Genomic DNA, 20,976 nt, shown 5'->3' with positions numbered 1-20,976 from the left:
TGATGGAGCAGCAGAGCTCAACTAGGATCCAGAATTTTGGACACACTGTGTTCTTTCTACTCCAACAAGGGATGTGCTGCTCCAGACCCCAGTAGTGACTCATTTCTTTTCACCAGAATTGGCTTGAGTCCTCACATGCTGTGTTGGTGGGAAGCCCACTGTTGCACTCTTGCATCTCTCTGTCATCACACTGCCCAAGAACTCTGTTTCAGCAGTCCCAAAGAGAAGCATGCCCATTCCTACCTTCATGCCTTAGCTTCTTTGTGCCTGCTGCCGCCGCCATGTGCCTCTCTGCCACATGGTGCTGCTGTTGGGAGTGGTCCTTGGGCGTGGTGTGTGCCAAGTCACACTCGTCCAGGACAGGGTAGGTTCTTGGAAGAGGAGTCCCTTACTGAGAATTCCACAGTTTCCACACCAAACACACTGGCATGCTCCGTGGGCTCTGTGCTTAGGTACTCAAGCAATCTTATGCCTTAAGGCCAAAGGCTTTCGGGTCTTGCCCCCTCTTCCCTATTCTCAGATTTTACCATCTCCAAATGGGTTTGGGTCTTCACCTCTCTTGAACCCAAAGCATCGTTTGCCTTTCGAGCCCTTGGACTCATCATGGGGTCTGGAGGGTGTGACTAGCTATATTCCTTTTTTTAAAAAATTGAAGTATAGTTGGCCTGCAGTGTTAGTTTCAAGTGTACAACCTAGTGATTTGGCAGCTCTAGTACGTTCATTGTGCTATGCTCACCAGTGTATCCACACGGCCTGGTTACCACTCACTAGTACAGTACTACTGATGATGTTCCCTACGCTGTGCCCTTCATCCTGTGACTTACTCATTCCATAACTGGAAGCCTGCACCTCCCACTCCCCACCTTCCAGCTACATTCCGTTTAGTTCTTAAACACAAAAACATTCATTCTCCTCCCTTCAAGTCTAATCAGTTTAACTGGTTTATAGGAATTGAAAATTTTTAGGCCTTAAGACTTTTTTTTTCCCTTAGAGATTTGAAGTCTCTCATCTAATTTCCCAGACCTGGCTCAGTTCACAGACCTAAATGTCTGTGAGGGAATAGAGGCCTTTGTGGGACAACATTGACAGAACAGTGCACGTGAGTGTTGCAAGCCATCATCTTCACTTCCTTGGGTGAATGGTTGTGGCCTACTGCTGCAGTCGGCTGCACAGAGTAGAGGCTTACAAAGCCCAGGTGAGAGATGCATGCAGTCTACCCTACCTTTAGGTGGATGGCTCTCTAAATCCATCCTGTGGCTCCTCCTACAGTGCCTGTGAGTTTAGTTGGAAATCCATCCTTGCCAAGTGGCAAAATCTCCACGTTGGCTCTACGACCTGTGGATTTGAAACTGTTAGGGGAACAAGGGTGAAATGGAAACCACTGGAACTCTTTGAATGAAAACAGTAAATCCAAAGCCACACTTTGGATTTGCATCTTTGGGGGAAATTGTCGATACTTGTTCACCACTAGGAAAAGCTGTGGGTGGGGGCCTCGCTCAGAGTACATGAGCTATGTGCTTCTGGGGTGAACTCCACCCTAGAAGCAGAGCCAATGCTTGGGACAGTGGTGGAGACAGCTCCAAGGGCTGCTGCACACGGACAGCTGGGAACTCACAAAGAGTCTGTGTTGTGGGGAGAGCAGGGAGCTGGGATCACACCAAGACTCTTTAAGAGAGCTACTGGGATATGCTTTTATGACCTTTTGGATCAGTAGTCTTTTCCCTTAACGGAACACCTCCTTCAAATTATGGCAAACACCAACAGGAATCACTTATTTTAGACATTTATTTCACATACAAGTTTTCAAGAAGACATCTAAGTGAATGTGAATACAAAACAATGAAGAGACATACACTGATACCTGGAATGCACTGAGAGGCCAAAGCCAACAGCTGTGCAGGCTGCTCACACATGCCTTGCATTTGGGGCTGCCCCAGCTCCTTCACAGCTGAGTCTCGTGCATTGCTGAGCAGGAGACCTCACATACAGGCTTTCTTCACTGCAGCTACCTGCCATCGGCTACCAAGGAGCTTCACAAGTTGCCTTCTGGTGAACATGAATGATGAGTCTTTCTCCTCACTGCGCAAGCTCCTGGGCTGCTCACAGCCTCCTTCTTCCTAAAGTATGAAGTGTAGCCTGGGATGCGGCCTGCAGCGGTGGGCTAGGAGGGCTACCTGGTCTTATGACCTCTTCCTCACTTATGCCACGCCCTGCTGTCTCACTAAATATTAGAGCCAGAGCAGTCTTGGCAATCAAGTTCCATGTCTCTTCAGCTAAGGAACACTGCCCCCCCCAAAGGAAAAAAAAAAAAAGGAACACTGGCCCAGAGAGGCTGAGGTTTGTCAAACAACACTCGGTTAAGCGATAGTGACAAGACTAAAATGTGTCCCTTTTGGCTTCTGGTCTAATGCTTGCTCCCCCAGGGCAGGCTGCCCTGAACAGCTTAAGCATATGTGTGAAGTTTCCATTTTAAAGATTTATAAACAAGGTAGGTTGTATGTGTAATAAAATCACTGGTAGGAACTGGAGGTATTTGTGGGGGTAACAAAGCAAGTGTAGGCAGGGAATACAAGCCAGTTTCCAAAGTGCCTTGGATAAGATGTCAGAGAATAAAATGTCCATTTGTTCATACGACTTTTAAAAAATAGGAATTGGGGTAATCTTCAAAGAAATGAAATAGGATTAAACAAATATAGGTTTTAGGTAGTTGGTTGAGGTGGCTTGTATGTTTTGTTGAGCTTTCCAGCAGCCAGAACAAAGAGAGAAAAGCAGTAAGTTATAAAAATCACAGTGTTTGTTTTTTTTTTTTTTTTCCTGCTTAGGATCAGAGCTTTCCCTGGTACCAAGACCCAGAAAAAAATCTTTTCCTATGGATCTTCATAAAGGCAATGTTATGTGATATAAAAGACACACACTATTCATTTTGACTTTCATGCTCCAGTTGAAAAAAGACAAAATGCAAGTTGTCTTGGTCTAAGATGATAAGTAGGATCTTCTATTTCTTCTGCAGAGACAAAGTTCATGAAGGCAATTTAACCCACGTCCAAAAGCCGAATTACCACTAGGAATATAGGCAGGGAACTTGGGTTCCACCTTTGTGTGACCCCAGGCATGTGAAACTCACACAGACTTGCTCTGTTCCACTGGAGATGGAATCGGTCCTGCACCTTTTCTGCCACTGGGGACGTCTGAGAGGCAGAGGTATACAATTTTAGGCAATTCAGAAAAATTCTTTTGCAAGCGATGGTGATTTTCTCATGCTTGAGTCATTGGTCTTTTGCAAGTGACACGAAGGTGAATGGCATTAATTACCTTTTGCTGGAATGCCTCCTCTGTCATATTGCAAGTTCCTTGAGTAGGGGCACCATGTCCTTTTCTATTTTCGCTTCCTCTCATAGAGCCTGGAACATGGCCTTACATATAACAGTACTTAATAAATACTTACGCGTAAATCATCTACTTTCCTGAATCATGCTTTGATATAAGTATCAATCCTGTGTATGTATTACTAAGTGGAGATTTATTTCTATTCATGTGCATCTTCTCTAGAGCTGGAATTCCGGAACATCTACACAATACAAGCACACGCCCACGGGCACCGCACGCATCTCACTGTGCTAGGCACACTAATGACATGACACTGCACTTACCATTAGAAGTCTATAATTCAGACCACACGCAGGAAACCAACCTACCAAGGTGTGAACAATTGTAACATCTCCAACAAATGTAAATCAGAAACATGTATCAATGTGTACCTGAGTCACCTGCCATCCAGCAGGCCACATCCTATTCTGGCACCATGAAATGGATTTCTTTCTACGCTGCCTACCCCACTTGGTACAATGTTGAATAGGCTTTGAAAGGTTCAAACATACTCAAAGGAAAAATATTATCTCCAGATGTCTTCAAATAAGAGAACATCTGACAAAGCAGAGAAGAGATAAGATCAAAAGAAGCTATGCACAGCTCTGACTGTGGCTGTCTTTCCACCAAACTTAGGACCTGTTTCCCAAATCAAACCCTCCCTCCCCCCACCCCCAGGGTTACCTATGTACTAAGGGTATAAATGTCATTGGCCTCATCCTGGAGCAACCACCTTGGAAGTTCAGATTTCTTGGTTTCATCTGTAACTTCCAGAAATGAATCAACTACTTCCCTGTCTCTCCCCTCCCCATTTTGGCTCTTCCTTCAAGACCTATTGGGCTAGTGCTAAGGAATTATCAAAGAGATTTTTCAAATAGGAAAATGACAATAGTGTTCTAGATTGGAGGTGTCTGTAAATCCTTCCATGTTTACTTAGTAAGCTATAGAGTTATATAAATTACTCAGGGCTCTACAATTGGGTTGAAGATTCTAGGAACAGGGACTAGAAGACTCAGAAAGGGATGGTGTATTTAACAAATAGCCCTGGAGGTCACAGTCTGAATGAGGTGGCTATCTGATCTAGAGCAGATTGGTTGAAGATTCTAAGAACAGGGACTAGAAGACTCAGAAAAGGATGGTGTATTTAACAAATAGCCCTGGAGGTCACAGTCTGAATGAGGTGGCTATCTGATCTAGAGCAGGCCTAAGGAGTCTGACTGGTCTTAGAAACAGTGAAGGTTTTCAGTTTCTACTGCACTTTTTCCCTATCCCTTTAAAGTTTGAGAAAACTATCATTAATATAATATTACTAAAGTATTGGGGATGGGGGACATGAAATATGCCAACATGCCAGTCATGTTCTAGGTAAGAACCAGAGCAGTTGTAGAGTAGAATGTGTCTGAGTGAAGATTCTACTTTAATGAGACCCACCATGGACATGCATCCTCTTTACTCTGGAGAGGGCCTGGTGGTTCAGGAGAGTCAGATGGAAGCATCCAGAACACCCTGGAGGTAAGTGTAGGACTTACAAGAAATGGTAAGAGGAACTGGATCAGAGGATGGAGAAGCAGCAGCCCAGGGGGTTTTGGTCTTCAGGTCTGGAGGAGGTTAGCATGGTGGGTGAGCAGGTGCTTCTCTTCTCTGTGGAGGCCGAGGTGTTAGTTACATGGTTTCATTGACAATACAAGGACTCCACCCTAGCAGTGTGGATCACCTCGACCAAAAGGGTATATAGTGCAACAGACTTCCGAAGGAAGCGCTACAATCTCAATGTCCCTTTTGTCTTCAAAACTAAGATGTGGTGTTAATCTGATCAGACTCCTGAAAGTTCTACCCGAACAAGAGATCTGTGATCAGGTTGGGTCCAGGATCTTATGTGGTGGGCAACAGGAAACTTTCAGCATGTTGGGTCTGCTTGAAAACAACTCTCCTCCATGTGGAGTGACCTTGAATGGTGCTGAACTTGGCAATCCCACAGCAGAGGTCTCGACATCCTGAAGGGACTGTCATTCTGAACCCACACAGGACATCTTCTCCACTTTGCTAAGGGAGAAGTTGAGAGGAACGGACTGGTCAAGTTAGAGGCAGAGGTGAGAACATGAGGTGGACCCATAGTTTATTCTCAAGCTCATCTTGGGAATTACACTTCATAGCTAAGAAAAGATTGCTTCTAACGGTGAGACTGGGGTAAAATGGCTAATGGGGGCACGTAGGAGAAGAAGAGGTCAACGTCAAAAAGTTTTCCTGAATTCATCAGTCTTTCCCTTAGGCGGGTTCTCTGGGGAACATGAGGACGGTGGGTGCGGCAGAAGCTTTTCCCTTGAATGAACCTCCCGATGTTTGGTGAGGACAGAACTCTTACTGAAACGTTTGCCACACTGGGCACAGCCGTAGGGCTTCTCTCCAGTGTGGATCCTCCGATGCTCTCGAAATCGTGTGCAGTTATTGAAACTTTTTTCACAATCCACACATTTGTAGGGGTTCTCGCCAGTGTGAACCCTGCGGTGGGCGCTGAAGTGGGAGCTGTTGGTAAAGCTCTTCCCGCACTCCCCACACTGATAGGGCTTCTCTCCAGTGTGGGTTCTTTGATGTATGATAAGACTCGAGCTCTGACTAAAGCATTTTCCACATTCTCCACACCTGTAGGGCTTCTCCCCTGTGTGGATTCTCTGGTGGGCACCAAAGTTGGAGGAGTCATTAAAGCTTTTCCCACAGTCAAGACATTTAAAGGGTTTTTCTCCAGTGTGGATTCTTTGATGTCTGATTAGGCTTCTGCTTCTACCAAAGCACTTTCCGCAGACACTGCATTTATAAGGATTTTCCTTCTGGTGGGTCATTCGGCACATAAGACGAGCATTCCTTCCAAAGCTTTCTCCATATTTGAGAAGTCGGTAGGGTCTCTTCCCCATGAAAGGCCTCGGATGCACTACAGCTTTCCCTAAATCTCTAGGCTGAGACATCAGCTTCCCCTGTCTGATTCCTTGAAGGTTTTCCCATTGTCTTCCTGAGATGTATTCCCTTTTGCAGTATTTACCTGGATCAGCATTCTGGGAAATGACCCTTTTAGACTTTTCTATTAATGCCCTATGCTGCTCCATGTCCTTATATATTACCTGTGTTGTGTCCTCCTTGAAACTACCTCCAATTTCGAAATCTGAAAAAAAAAAAAAAAAAAAAAAAAGTGATTGTAATTTCAGACCAGTCCTGTATTAACATATAGAGCATGGCCTACGGGGCTTTGTTAGGATCCCTGCATACTTATCTGGCCTCTTGGGTCCTATTACCCTTCTCTGATTCATTATGCCTTATTTTTATTCAGTTCCACGAGCAGCCAGTAACACCTAGTATGAAGTAGGCCTTCTGAAATGTTTCCTGAATTGAAATCCAAGTTGTTATTCTCCACCCATATCCTGAGTTAACAGGGGACCAACTTAGCGTTCTCCTTGAGGTTCTACTCCCACCCATCCTTCTTTCAAAATTTCACATCTGTGCTAAAACACACTGCGCTGGTGTTCAGAGCAGATTCCAGTGATCAGGTTTCAATTCCTCAATGGACTTCCAAGTTCACTGATATCTAATCATACCCTACCCAAGGCTATTTCTTCCTTCTCTTCAAATGTTCTTGTCACTGTTTTTTTCCAGCTGTCTCACACATAGACCACACAAATTCAAATCTTAATTCTCATCATTCCTCAAACTGGAATTACCTCCCTTTCACCCTGTTGTCTATGTCCCACGTTCACTGCAAGGTGCATCTTGCTGCCAGCTTTTCCAGGAGGTCTTCTGGACACACAGTATGATGTGGTGAAAAGACACAGGCTTTGGAATCATACTGCCCTGGTTCTGATTCCATCTTGATTCCTTACTAATAACTGTGTGGCTTTGAACTTTTTTATTATGGAAAATTCAAACACACAGAGAAGTAGAGACTATAGTATGTAAAATGAATTTCCATGAGCCACTCACCCAGCTTTAATGATGATCTACTCATGGCCAATCTAGTTTCCCTTCTATTCCCACCTGCTTTCTGCTCCCTCTACCCAGATTGTTTTGAATCAAATTCCAGAGACTGTATTATTTCACCCAGGTTTGTTTGATCCCCAAACCTCTGTTCTTCAGCATTCTACTATGCTGCCTTGTTTCTACTTGCCAGTTTGAACATCCCTGTCCTTGCAGACATTGAGTTGAGATTGCTTATATCTCTCTGCCCCAAGTAGGGGGAGGGGGGCTGTGGGATGGGTCGGGGAGAGGAAGGCAGCCATCAGTCAGTCCATTAAGTTAAGTGAAAGCCCTAACAATGTCATCTTTCATTTAGCAGTTCTTTTGAAGCATTCTCATTGGGTCCAACATTGTCCTGGGGTTTGGAGGAAGTCACAGCCTCGTGGTTGGCTCAGACAGAGTCTGACGATTTAGCAACAGGTCTGCAGCTCGATTTAAAAAATGAGACTCACAAGGGATGGCACTAAAGGACTTTGTTTCCAGTAACCAAACCCTGGGTTATATAAGACTTAACGATTTCAGCCTTCAAATTATAATTTCCTGTATAGACATTAGCAGAAAGCACATGGATGCATGCCCCTTCTCTAGCCTTTGTTTTGAATGAGCAGAGTATGCTGGAAGGAAAGGACAGAAAGATAGGATGGCTGTGGAATCTTAACATAAGCCTGATGAGGAAACCTGGATTGGGGTCTGTTACAAAAGTCTTGGCAAGAAGCAGAGAAAGGTTGAGACTTTCCTACCACAGCTGGTAGCTGTGTTAACTAAAGAGGGGATCTGTCCAGATGTTCTACAACAGGCGGAAAGAAAGTATCTGCTTGGATGTAAATCATGAGAGAGAAACCACCAAAAATGTCTCTGAAGTTTTAGGTCAGGATGTGGGAGGACACAGGGAAGAGCTAAGATGCAGGAAGGAAGACAGCGATTTTAGTCTTGAAAGTTTGAAGTCTGGGACTGATGCCCACAAGGGCGCCAGCAGTCCGTGGGAAACATGCCGGTGGGGCAGGGAACCAGAGTCAAGTCTCTCTCTAATCTTGCCTCTGCCTGTCCTTTTTCTCAGGCATGTCACAAAGGACTGAGACTATTGTGTTCTGAGCCTATGGACACACCTCTTTCTCTGACTTTTTTTGCAAGTTCTTCTTCCCCATAGTATTTTCAGGTGACATGAAACACTGACCCAAATAGACAAAAACCAAGGCTGAGATCCCAAAGCCTGAATCCCTAGAATTCTTTGAATAGAAGCACCAGGAGAAAGACACTTTGTTTTGTTCATTGCTAGGTCCCCCGTTTCTCACACAGCACAGCATCCTCAATGTCTGCTTAATGAATAAATACTCATGAGCTATATGCTGTTACTGATTTTGCAGTAAATCACACTTCCCCCTTGATGGTCCTTACCACTTGGGCTTGGCAGTAGACCTGGAGGCCCCTGGAATGCTGACTCTTGTACAATTTCCTCATCACTCATTCTCTCGCTGCCAGAATCTTCAGCCATCGCCTCTTGTGAGGCCTCCTCTGGTTCCCAGCCTATTGGTTCCTGGGGTTCAATCTCAATATCCTCTCCCTCTTGCCCTGAGGGTGATGGGACTTCTTCTGGGGTGTTGGTGGAAGGAGCAGAGGCCCGAGAGTTTATCAGAGCATCCATCTCCTTGTAGAACGCACAGGACTCTAGCACGTGACCATTTTTGACTTTGCGGTAGCTCTTCTGGAGGCTTTTGAACTTGGTCCGGCACTGTTCCGGTGTCCGGAGAAAGCCACACTCACGCAGTTGCTCAGCCACAGCCCCATACAACTTGCTCTTCCGATGACAAGCCTGGAGAGCTTCGTAAAACCGAGTCTCACGGAGGATATCAAGAAAAGTCTTGGTTTCTTCATACCCCCAGTGTACACCTGCAATGGAAGGATAAAATTCAAAGATACAAGAAAAAGAGTCTGCAGCCTCTAAACATAAGGGGTAAAAGAAAACCCATTCATAGCGGCAACAGGAACTATGATATCCTGGGGGAGAAGATACGCAAAAAATGAGAGAAAAAAATCTGTAATTTATTGAAAGTCATCAAGGAACTAGAAGACACAGAGAGGCGCTATGTTTCTGAATAGTAAGACTCAAGTTGTACAGGTATCAATTATCAGATGAATCTATGAAGTCAAAATCCCAATAGGATTTTTAAATTGAAATTGTTAAACTGGTCTCAAAGTTTATTTGGTAGAGTAAGAATGTAGTCCCTCAGATCTGCCATTGCTATGGTGATTAACTAAGGATACAACTATTTTTTCAAAATGGTTAAAACTAACAGAGGAGGACACTTGTTAAAAGTCAGTCTTCCTTGAAGAGGAGAACTAATCGAGAATCATTTTTGATGTCACTGAGTCCTCTACTGTGAGAGATGAAATGACTCACAAGAATGAGCAGATGTTCTGCTTCTATGGGAGAATCAAACTTCTCAGGACTTGTCTGAATACAGTTTGTTAAACTATGGTTTTTGTGTGTTTTGTGAATATGAAGAAATCACTTCTATCCTCAGTCTTGTCTGGTGATCTCCTCCAGGATAGCACTGCATTCCCATGTTTGGGTCTGCCCTTGTGTCTACGGATTTCCAGATTGGGGAGCACCTGTACAAGTATGATGCATCTTCCCCGTGTTTTTCTGAGCTCTTTTGAATGTAGTCATGAGTGTACCTCCAACTCTCCTAGCCTGATTTTTCCACTCTAAGAACTTACCATCTTCTTTTAAAAATAATTTATTTATTTATTTATGTAATTGAGAGACAGCATAAGCATGAGCAGGGGAAGGGGTAGGCAGAGGTAGAGGGAGAAGCAGACTCCTCACTGAGCAGGGAGCAGGATGCAGGGTTCAATCCCAGGATCCTGAGATCATGACTTGAGCCTAAAACAGACGCCTGATTGAGCCACCCAGGCATCTTTTTCATAAGGCAGAGTGGAGAAACTTTCCTAATAATAGTGACACCTAGCTATGTCTCATTGCATTTAACCAGAATAAAGTCTCTCTCTTATTTTGCCTCTGCCTCTCTTTTTTTATCATGCACATCACGAAAAACGGAGATGTCTGTGTTTAACATCTGCAGAATGCCTTCCTCCATTTTTACCTACCACCTCATTTAACACTAAGGATCCCGGAATCCTGGGTCATGTTTTATTGATGAGAAAACTGAAGCTCAAAGTACTTATACAGTGTGTCTACTGTCACCCAGTCATTAACTACCGGGTTAGTTCTGCATGTCCCCAGTTTCAACACCAGCTTTTGTTTACATGGTATATAGTATATCTTCTCTACCTTTTAATTTCAAGATCTCTGCATCTTACACTTCACATGCATCTCTTGTAAGGAATATTTTTTTTTTTAAATGACTCACAATCTTAGTCTCTTAAGTTTGTAATTAATGATGTATTTGGATTTATGTCTACTATCTTCCTGTGTTTTCCATTGGAATAATCTACTCTGTGTTCCTTTTTCTCTCCTTTCTTGTCTTCTTCTACAATTACAGTTTTTTTACTCTAGTTAGTTATATGTTCTTCAACTGGTTACGCTAAATAGTATAAAAATGTATCTTTGACTTACTAGAACCCAACACAATTGACTTATTATATATAACTCAACACAACTTATTATAATTCAATACAACTGGTTGCTTTATACCAGTCCTCAGATGTGGGCTCCCCAGTCCTTTGACTCTATCATCTTTCTTTTTTTAAAATATTTATTTATTATTTATGATAGACATAGAGAGAGAGAGAGAGGCAGAGACACAGGAGGAGGGAGAAGCAGGCTCCATGCCAGGAGCCTGACGCGGGACTCGATCCCAGGACCCCAGGATCGCGCCCCGGGCCAAAGGCAGGCGCCAAACCACTAAGCCACCCAGGGATCCCCTCTATCATCTTTCTATAGGCTCCAAATACTCAAATCCATGCTGTGCTTTAGCCTGAGAAAGAACCTCCATGGCCATTACTCAGACTGCCCCAGGGCAGCAAAAAACACCAGAGAGTACGTTCAGTGATTAGTGGCAAGGTGTTCACGACAGCACGCTCCTGGTTTGGTTGCCTCCCATCTACTCTTTTTACCACAAGCCCCTATCATCCATTTTCATACCCAAAGGAAAGAGCACAATTCTTACCACTGAGGTTCTGAAACAAGACAGGGGCACCACGAATCTCAGACTTCCGGATAAATTCAATGCCTATTTCATCACCATCAGATTCTTCTGCGGCATCTTCTTCCTCCACCAAATTGATCTGTTCTTTAGCACTGATATCAACTCTCTTTAGTCTGGGGAGAGAGAGAATCTCCTTTGGCTTATCAGCAGATGAAGCATGGGCTGCGGGGTTCAACAGAGCGTCCATGTCCTCAAAGAAGGCACAGGGTTCCAACACGTGGCCATTTCTCACCTTCCGATAGCTCTTCTGGAGGCTTTTGAACTTGGTCCGACACTGTTCCGGTGTTCGGAGAAAGCCACACTCACGCAGCCACTCGGCTACAGCCCCATACACCTGGCTGTTTCGGGGACAAGCCTGTAGTGTCTCATAAAAGCGAGACTCCTTGAGAATGGCAAGGAAAGTCTTTGTTTCCTCATAGCTCCAATGCACGCCTGCTATCTTCTCGTCTTCTAAACCCCAGTGCTGCTGCTCGCCCCACACTCTCCCCGCACTTCGTGCAGGGATCTGAGTGGCATGAACTGGCTTCTCCTTGATGTGGTTGCTTCGTAGAATAATATTCCTTTTGTTAGAAGAGTGTAGACCTAAAGTCCATGGCTCTTTTCTTTGCTCCAACCGGGCAATCTTGCTAGATGCAGATGCAGTACTTCCTACAGGAAGAGAAACACATTCCATGGTAAACCCAGAGGTCAAAGCTGCACGCCCTAATCTGCTGCTGCAGTATGCCCTCCTGGACGTGTTCACACCTATCCTTGAAAGGTCTTGTGCAATCCCCCTCACTTCTAGAGCCTTCCTCAGCCATGACAGTGCACAGCATGGTAATTTTTACTACTTATTGTATAGTTATAGTTTTCCTTATATCTCTCTTCTTTGGCACAATCACCTACTAGTTTATATTCCCATTTTACTTCTCACATATGTACCACTTCTTTCTCCAGCTAGCTGTTAAGGAAAAACCTTTAATGGTAAAAAACATATATTTTATTAACTTTGATTCCCTCTCAGTGTCTCACATTGTTTTGGGTTCAGTGTTTACTCCTAACTAGCATTTGTTACTTATAAAATTATAAAATCAAGTGTGCTTATATCTGCTCTCCACATACTCCCACCCCAACACACACACACACACTCTGGGGCTAGGAGATAGAAGTCAAGAATTTTGGGATACATCTGGCAAGGTTAATAGGAAAGAGATGTAAGGACAGGGAAGCACATCAATAGTTTGTTGCCTTACAGCACTGTGGAGATCAACATGTCTTAATTGTGAACCCTGACCTCAGTAAACCCTGCTTTCCTTTTGGACCAGGGGAAAGTTTCTTAATCTCTGAGTTTCAGTTTCCTAGGGAATGCTGGCCTCTGTTCACAGAAATGCTGGGAATATCATATAAATAATTGTCTGATCCCAATGCCCAATAGGGATGTAATAAAATTTGGTTTCTTCTCTGGATACTACACACAGAAACTTCACAGAATTCTTGAGAGAAGGAGCATCACATCAAATCCTTTCTGAAAGAACCATGGGGCTGGAGATTTGCTCTTTATTTTTATATGAGAGAGTTAAGCGTAAGGTTAATGAAAGCTCAAATATCTATAAGTACCAGGCTGGCAGTGCAAATGAGTGAAAAATATGGCAGTTCAGCATGAGCTCCTTGATCTGGCTCTGGCCAATTGCTGCTATGTGAGAAGGTGGGCCTGTGCTGATATTTGACTTTTGAAGAGATATAGAAAATCTGGATTTACAAACTAATATTAAATTAAAACTCTGTGCAAAGCCAAAATATGTGTATAGGCTAGAATCAGCCTATAAGCCATTCATTTACAATATATGATAAAAGACTGGGACAGGTGTTTTTGGACTTGGGTCCTTCCACTGTAATCATAGTTGACTCTTAAAGTAGAGGTTAGGGGAACCAACCCCACAGTTGAAATCCATGTGTAACTTTTGACTCTCCCGAAACTTAATAGCCTACTGCTGACCAGAAGCCTTGCTGATAACATAGTCGATTAACACGTGTTTTGTATATTATATATATTACATACTGTAGTTCCTTAATAAAATAAGTTAGAGAAAAGAAAATATTATTAAGAAGATCCTAAGAAAGAGAAAACATATTCACAGTATTTATTGAAAAAAAAAAATCCATGTAGAAGTGGACCTGCGCAGTTCAAACCATCTTGTTTAAGGGTCACCTGTACATATGAAGGTACTGGGCTAAATCTGAATTCTTGGAAGATGATCCCCATCTCAATAGTGGCACATTTTACTCAGGACTTTCATGCAGCATGCCATGTCTGGACACCATGTGAGCTGAGGTTGCAGTAGGAAATACCTGCATGTGCAAACCCAGGCAGACAGCTGGGATGCCTACTGCTCTGGGAGGACTGCCTTGCTATCTCTGTCTCATCAGTGCCACCCTACTCTGGTCATTTCTTTCAGTTGCTTTAATTGCTTTCTAATTATAAACAATTGTTGGTACATCTTTATTCACTGAGTTTGGTATAGCCTGTTTTATAATCTCTAAACTTTAGAAGCTAATGTAGTGTTGTCCAACAGAACTTTCTGTGATGACAGTAATGTTCTATAATTGTGCTGACCCAAACAGCTATTAAATATTCTGGTGGTGGGCAGCCCTGGTGGCCCAGCGGTTTAGTGCCACCTTCAGCCTGGGGTGTGATCCTGGAGACCCGGGATTGAGTTCCACACCCAGCTCCCTGCATGGAGCCTGTTTCTCCCTCTGCGCCCCCCCCCCCCGGTCATAAATAAAATCTTAAAAAGATAGAAGAAACATAACATTATAAAAAATAAATAAATATTCTGGTAGTGGCTATCGCCACTGAGGAACTTAATTTTTAACTATTTCATTTTAATTAATTCTATAAATTTAAATAGCCCTATGTGGCTGGTGGCTACCCTATTAGCACACGTCTACAGCCTCTCTAGTATGGGGTAGTACACATTTTAGGCCTGTAATTTTATTAATAAGCAGTCTTTGATTTTTTGGTTATGTATGAACAAACTGTACTTATTATGCCTACTACTTTTTTTTTTTTAAGATTTATTTATTTATTTACTTATGATAGACCTAGAGAGAGAGAGAGAGAGAGGCAGAGACACAGGAGGAGGGAGAAGCAGGCTCCATGCCGGGAGCCTGATGCGGGACTCGATCCTGGGACTCCAGGATCACACCCTGGGCCAAAGGCAGGCGCCAAACTGGTGAGCCACCCAGGGATCCCCTATGCCTACTACTAACGCAGGTGACAAATCCTTCAGATGTGTGCTTCTAAAGTGACACTTTAGTTGTTATGTGTGCCTGTATAATTGTGCTATTTAAATAATTCACAACATACCGCCGAGATTATTATATTGATATTACTTTTTTCCTTCCATCTGTAAGATTTCCATCCATCCAACAATTATTTTCTGGCCACTCACCCATGGGTCCAGCTGTATGCAAAGTGTTGGGTTACTGCAGTTAAACAAGAACAAATCATAAAGAGACCTTGTGACTTTATAAAGCTTTTAGTCTAGTGAGTATGTATTAGCTTATACTTAAGTAGTAAGGATATGACAGTCGTATATAATACCTTACCAATGTTTTCAACCTTAAGTTAGAAGAATGTGTATCTATTTTGAACTGGAAGAGAGGAAGGAGTGGGGAAGAGTACAGGGACAATTGATTACTAGGTCTGGTGAGCTGGCCACAGAAATGACTAGATAACCCAAGGAGGTCCTTTAGGTGTTGACACTTTTAACTAATGTATAATCAATAGAAATAAAGATATCAAAAATCCCCAAATCTTTTATGTGAAAAGGGAAAGAATCCTTACCCAGGGAGACCATGTTCCCAACACTCTCTTTCCTAATATCCCGGTACAGGTCTCTGTGAGCGGGAATCTGATGTACGCTCTTTTTGTAGGAAAAACCTCTCGCCATGTGGACATCTTTCACTGGTCCCTGTAACAACACTAACAGCAATGACTACCAAGATAACCACATGGGTTTTCAAAGGATGAATGATCATGGAGGAAACACAGAAAGGCCCCAGAGAAGAATTAAAATCAGGGAACCAAGTGTGTATGATGTGCCAAATGAAGCAGAAGATATTATAAAGAATCATAAGAGAGATGATCCAGCAAGGAGTCTCATTAATCAGAAGGCTGGGTCCAGTCTTCTCTGCAAAAGGAGTCAGGGGGGAACAGTGTAAAAGTCTGAGGACAGTGAAGGCACAGGAAATTCATGGGACCGAATACCCTAGGGAAGGCAGAGAGAAGATTTACCACGTACCTGAGACACAACAGGTTGTCGTGTGGTTGTTACTTCCTGATCCATGCTGTTCCATTCGTGAGCAGGGGCAGGAACCCAGGGAGAAGGCTGAGCTGCAAAGAGAAAGGAACAATCAAGGTTCTAGGTCCTTTAATTCATGCAGCTTCTCCTTTTAAGAAATGAACATATATTAAAAAAAAGACAGCAAATATAAATTGGTCATTTCATTAATGAGTTCAGAACAATATTCGAAACCATGGTACCCTGAAGCCAGGCTCACAAATGTGAGTGATCTCAGGGAGTTAGCGGACAAAGTGCCTTGTGAAAGGGCCCAGGTGAGGAATGGGGGAACTGGACAGCACACACACCACTGAAAGGACATATAGCTGATGCCCACTTCCAGTTAATGCTTCAGGGGGCAGCAGTGGGCCTGGGATAGTGAGAGCTTCTAATTTTTTTCAGAAGCCAGAAATCTGGACTTTTGTATAAAATCTCAAAAATTTTTAACCTTGAGAACTGAAAAGGAACAAATAAAATCCCCAAACCAAAAACTCCTTGTAGGTGAAACACAACAAGTCTGACGTGGCATGTGAGTTACCAGTTTGCAATCTCTAGCATGAGTTAAGCAATGCTTTCATATGATAAAGAAGTTAGCATACATACATACATAGATACATAGTCCTGGACGTAACAGGCAAATACACAGTACACTCCCTCAAAAACCAGGAGGAACATATATAAACATACACAAAGCAACTCTGGAACTTACTGTCTAGGGAAAACTTGCAGAATGAATATTACTGTGATCAAGAACTCAAAAGCTTGGGGCACCTGGGTGGCTCAGTGGTTGAGCATTTGCCTTGGGATCCTTGGGTCCTGGGACTGAGTCCTGCATTGGGCTCTCTGCAGGGAGCATGCTTCTCCTATGTCTCTACCTCTCTCTCTGTGTCTCTCGTGAATAAATAAAATCTTAAAAAAAAAAAAAAAGAACTCAAAATATTGCTCCACTACTTTTCAAAGAAGCAAACTGAATCATTTCCTTGGAAACATAATACAGATATCCCTGCTTCTTGAAAGTTCATGTGATGCCACTTTGTTTTTTGCAAAAGACATTGACATCAGTACCTATTTTTGCTAACTGAAAGAAATCCAAAAAAGGATTTTCATTTTTACAAAAAAAAAAAAAAAATGGTGAAAAGCAAAGATACTGTTCAGTGTGTGTTTCTCAGCAAGCTATTATAGGCAGTGTGTATTCAAGTGGGGAGAGTGGCACAGGCACAGTGGCACCCTCCTGGTAAGTACCTCAGCAGAACATACTTTTCCACTTTGTGAGTTCCTTATCACCCTGGGGTGGCAAAATCCAAACACACCATAAATTTACTGGACTAAGCTTATTGTCTAAAGTAACTGAGAGCATGTGATCTAGGTGAACCTCGAAATTCAGAAAACATTAATATTTGCAATGAATTCTATCACAACATGAATTTCAGGAAAAATAAGGAGTTTGGGTACATAGCAGTGAATCTTGCTACTTGGTGAGGGGTTGTGTAAAATCTTTCTGAGATTTGGAGTTTAGAAATAATTGTGCCATTATTGGAGAAAGGGAACTAACATTTACTGACCACCAATGTACTGATTGGTCCATTTATGCTGCCTCTTTCAATCTAACACTAACAGTCTTATTGCTTTCCTTTTACAATTGACAGAATGGAAAGTTTGAGAAGTTAGGTAACCTGACCAAGGCTGCACAGATAAAGGATGGCAGACCTAGGTTTTGTGTCTTGGTTGTCTGCCCCTAAAGCCTCATTGCTTAACCTCTGTGCATCAATGCTCCTTCCCATATCACTTGCCCTAGGTCGGACAGACAGAGGGGCAGAGACAAGAAGGTATAAAACCCAAGCCTTCCACTGTAAGTTCAATGATTTTTCCATTCCTCTCAGCCTGACACCAGACTGCTGGAATGGAGAGATCACAGTGGACAGGGAAAGACAGGGTGTTCAATTTCCTCCTACTTGACTTATTAATGTCCAGGGCAGCTAGGGAGCCTGTGCTCCTTCCTCTATGAAATCTTATTCTTTATTGTTCTCATATGCTACTTCTGTGATGCCTTACTTGTGAATCAATTTTTTAAAGTAAGTATCTTGTTTCCCTTTCCACACAGTCTTTAAAGTTGTTTATAGTCAGCCAAGAACACATACACATATATACACGGCAGGACAGAAAAATTCAAGCTGGTTACAGACTGGGAGATTCTTACATTTCACTGCAAGTCCTTGAGGCCAGTCTGGGCAAGCTCAGTTTTCCCCAGAGTCTATTTTTAACATATGCCTTTTACTTATGCTGTGCATCTTCCCACCTCTTGAAGCTAAAGAAGCCTTTCTCCCCAAATATTCAATTTATTTTCAAAAAGGTATTGAGGGGATCCTATCTGAGTAAGTCACGGTGTTAGAGTTACAAAATACATCTGCCATGGTCTCTGCACTGGGCATGCTCTGAGTTCTTCTTACCATTCTTGGGTAAGGGCCGATGCTCTCTCTTTCGGTTCATTTGCTCCTTGTGTCCTGAGTGGAGGCTTCCAGCTTCCTCCAGAGACACCACTCCAGTGGTCTCCACCTGCTCTGGCTGAAAGTCCGTTACCTCCCACGCTGCTCCCAGTGGGACCTGCTTCTCTGAGTGCACAGGGCTGTTAACCTGGGAAATAAAAGCTAGTGCTGTAATGGAAAGAGGGAGGAGAACAGGGCCCAATGAGGGCCAAAGTCCCCCCAGAAAGATATCAGAGAAGGACAGAAGATGTGGGAAGGAATGAAAATTTCACTCCATTCCCAATGGAGTCCCCAAGGGCATCGGAGAAATAGTACCGTCCAGAAGTCTAGGTATAAGGAAACAAGACAGTGCTCTTTCTTAGTATACAGAGAAGGAAAAATCCATCAGGAGTAAAATACAGAGCCTCCTTTTTATTAGAATAGATACTGAGGGACACCCAGGTGGCTCAGTGGCTGAGCGTCTACCTTCAGCTCAGGGCATGATCCCTGGGTCCTGGGTTCGAGTTCTGCATCGGGCTCCCCACAGGCAGCCTGCTTCTCCCTTTGCCTATGTCTCTCATGAATGAACACATAAAATCTTTTTAAAAAAAATAGACGTTGAGTGCTACATCTATTAAGGTTCACAGATTAGTGAGATACATTCACTACTGAACTGAAAACATAAAATTAATCTCCACATGTCTCATCTATCCCTGACCAACACAGCAGCCTGCTGACAGGTCTTTATACGAATGCAAATCCCGTGCAAGGTGAAACTGCAAATCTTGCAGGATTTTATGAGGTTAATGAAAGGGCTGTTGAAAACAACCAGAAGACCATGAAATGCCACTGACAAATGAGGAGCCGGTGGTTAAACCAGAGAAGAGTGACAAGGATGATGGCATCCAGGGCACTTCAGAAGACACACATTGGAATATTAAAGGACTAGAGAGGGCCCTGGGATAACCGATGAAGTTCTGTGGTTCTTTCCTGGAGTAAACGGCCCTCTTTAGGATCAGGCTGCAAAAGTCCAACCCTGAAAAGCATAATGAATTGTTCTCTCACATAATTTCTGAGAAACACGCCAGAGACTTAAATATTGTGACGCATAATGTCTACCTTCATTTGCAAAATAATATTTCAAGCAAGGGTTCTTTTTTTTAAAATCTTTCTATTTAATATGAAATTCTGACTCTCTTTCAAGTAGATTCACTTTAAAGGTCTCTCATTAGTACCACTTCTCCCTCCATAGCAAGCCCCATCTGCAAGACATCCCTGCCCGCCCCCCCCCCCCCCCCCCGGCCTTACCTGTCCTTTTATTTTTTCTTTTTTTCTTTCTTTCCTTCAATTTTTTTTTTATTGGAGTTCGATTTGCCACCATATAGCATCACACCCAGTGCTCATCCCGCCAAGTGCCCCCCTCAGTGCCCATCACCTAGTCACCCCAACCCCCCTGCCCACCTCCCCTTCCTTGTTCGTTTCCCAGAGTTAGGAGTCTCTCATGCTTCCCCTTCTTTCTAAATACAACAATCTGGGGAAAAAAAAAAAAAGTCCTCTCTCACCTGCTGTCTTAGCCTTCCAGCCTCTTTCTCCAAATGTATCACCAGGGCCACCGCCTCCTCTCCACTCTCCGGACACTGCTTCTGCGCCCACGCCTGAATCTTCTTCGGTAAAATGGTGAGAAACTGTTCGATCACCAGCAGCTCAAGGATCTGCTCCTTGGAACGCACTTCGGGCTTCAGCCACCGGCAGCAAAGTTCCCAGAGTTTACTGAAAGCTTCATGGGGTCCAGCCACATCCTCGTAACAGAACTGCCTGAAGCATCTGCGGAAGGTCTCGGACTCGGAGCCCTCCGATGCTTCCAGAGAGGGCTCCACCGCCCACTCGGACTCCTTCTCCACCTTCATTATTAAGCATCCCTCCACCTCCAGGGGGACGTCGATCTGAGGGTCCAGGGATGCAGCCATGCTCCAACCCGGGGGTGGGGGGTGGGGGGTGGGGGTGGGGGGTGGGTGGGAGGTCAGCCTCGCGCCTAGCTCAAAGTAGAGCCAAATAAACCTACACGTCCCGGAGCTCGCTGCTTACTGATGTTGGAAGCGTGGCTGGGAGGGCAGGGAAGTGCAGGACGGCAGTGTCAGCCGGAGCCGGGCACTCGGGGCTCGTTCATCATCAGATCTACCCCGGGCGCTGGAAGAGGAGGATGTGCACCCTGAGGTCCCAGACCCGGCGTCTTCTCCGAACCAGGTGTGCTGTTCCGGGGTGCATCTCTCTTAGTGCAATGTCCGCAAGACCGAGGCCAGGGGACCGGGAGAAATTTCAAGGGGACTGAAAAGAAGCGGTGGGCGGGGGCTGGACAGCCCGGCCGGGAGGGGGCTGGGCTCCGGGGAGGCGAGGCCCCGGGTGGGTGGGGCCGGACGTGCAGGCCCCGCCCGGGCTGCGGGCTGCGGGGTGCGAGGCTCGGCCCCGGCGGCGCGTCCAGGCCGCTGCGGGTGGCCGGTCGGGCCCGCGGCGTCCGAGGCCGGCGCCAGGCTCTTCCGGGGCCAGGGCGGTCCGGGCCGTCCGTCCTCGGACACCTCCGCACGCCGACGGGAGCCGCCAGGCGGTACCGCCCCCGAGGGCCGCCCGGCCACGGGGACCCAGCGAGGCCTCGCAGGGGAA

The 20,976-nt window shown here is 44.5% G+C and overlaps 1 protein-coding gene across 1 annotated transcript; it reads right to left on the bottom strand.

The window, feature by feature from the left end:
* Positions 1-1,767: 1,767 nt before the first annotated feature.
* Positions 1,768-20,708, bottom strand: ZKSCAN2 (zinc finger with KRAB and SCAN domains 2). Its single transcript, XM_026011049.2, has 7 exons — positions 19,881-20,708; positions 18,304-18,487; positions 15,818-15,909; positions 15,361-15,487; positions 11,496-12,182; positions 8,761-9,252; positions 1,768-6,520 (listed from the first exon to the last, which is right to left on the bottom strand). Exons 1-7 carry the CDS (start codon positions 20,283-20,285, stop codon positions 5,598-5,600), a joined length of 2,910 nt encoding a protein of 969 aa, XP_025866834.2. The 5' UTR covers positions 20,286-20,708; the 3' UTR covers positions 1,768-5,597.
* Positions 20,709-20,976: the final 268 nt, after the last annotated feature.

This window comes from Vulpes vulpes, chromosome 3 (genome assembly GCF_048418805.1).
Source record: "Vulpes vulpes isolate BD-2025 chromosome 3, VulVul3, whole genome shotgun sequence".
In the NCBI taxonomy this organism is placed as follows: domain Eukaryota; kingdom Metazoa; phylum Chordata; class Mammalia; order Carnivora; family Canidae; genus Vulpes; species Vulpes vulpes.
Note: the sequence above shows the minus strand (reverse complement) of the source record. Positions and strands in the feature narration are given on the sequence as shown.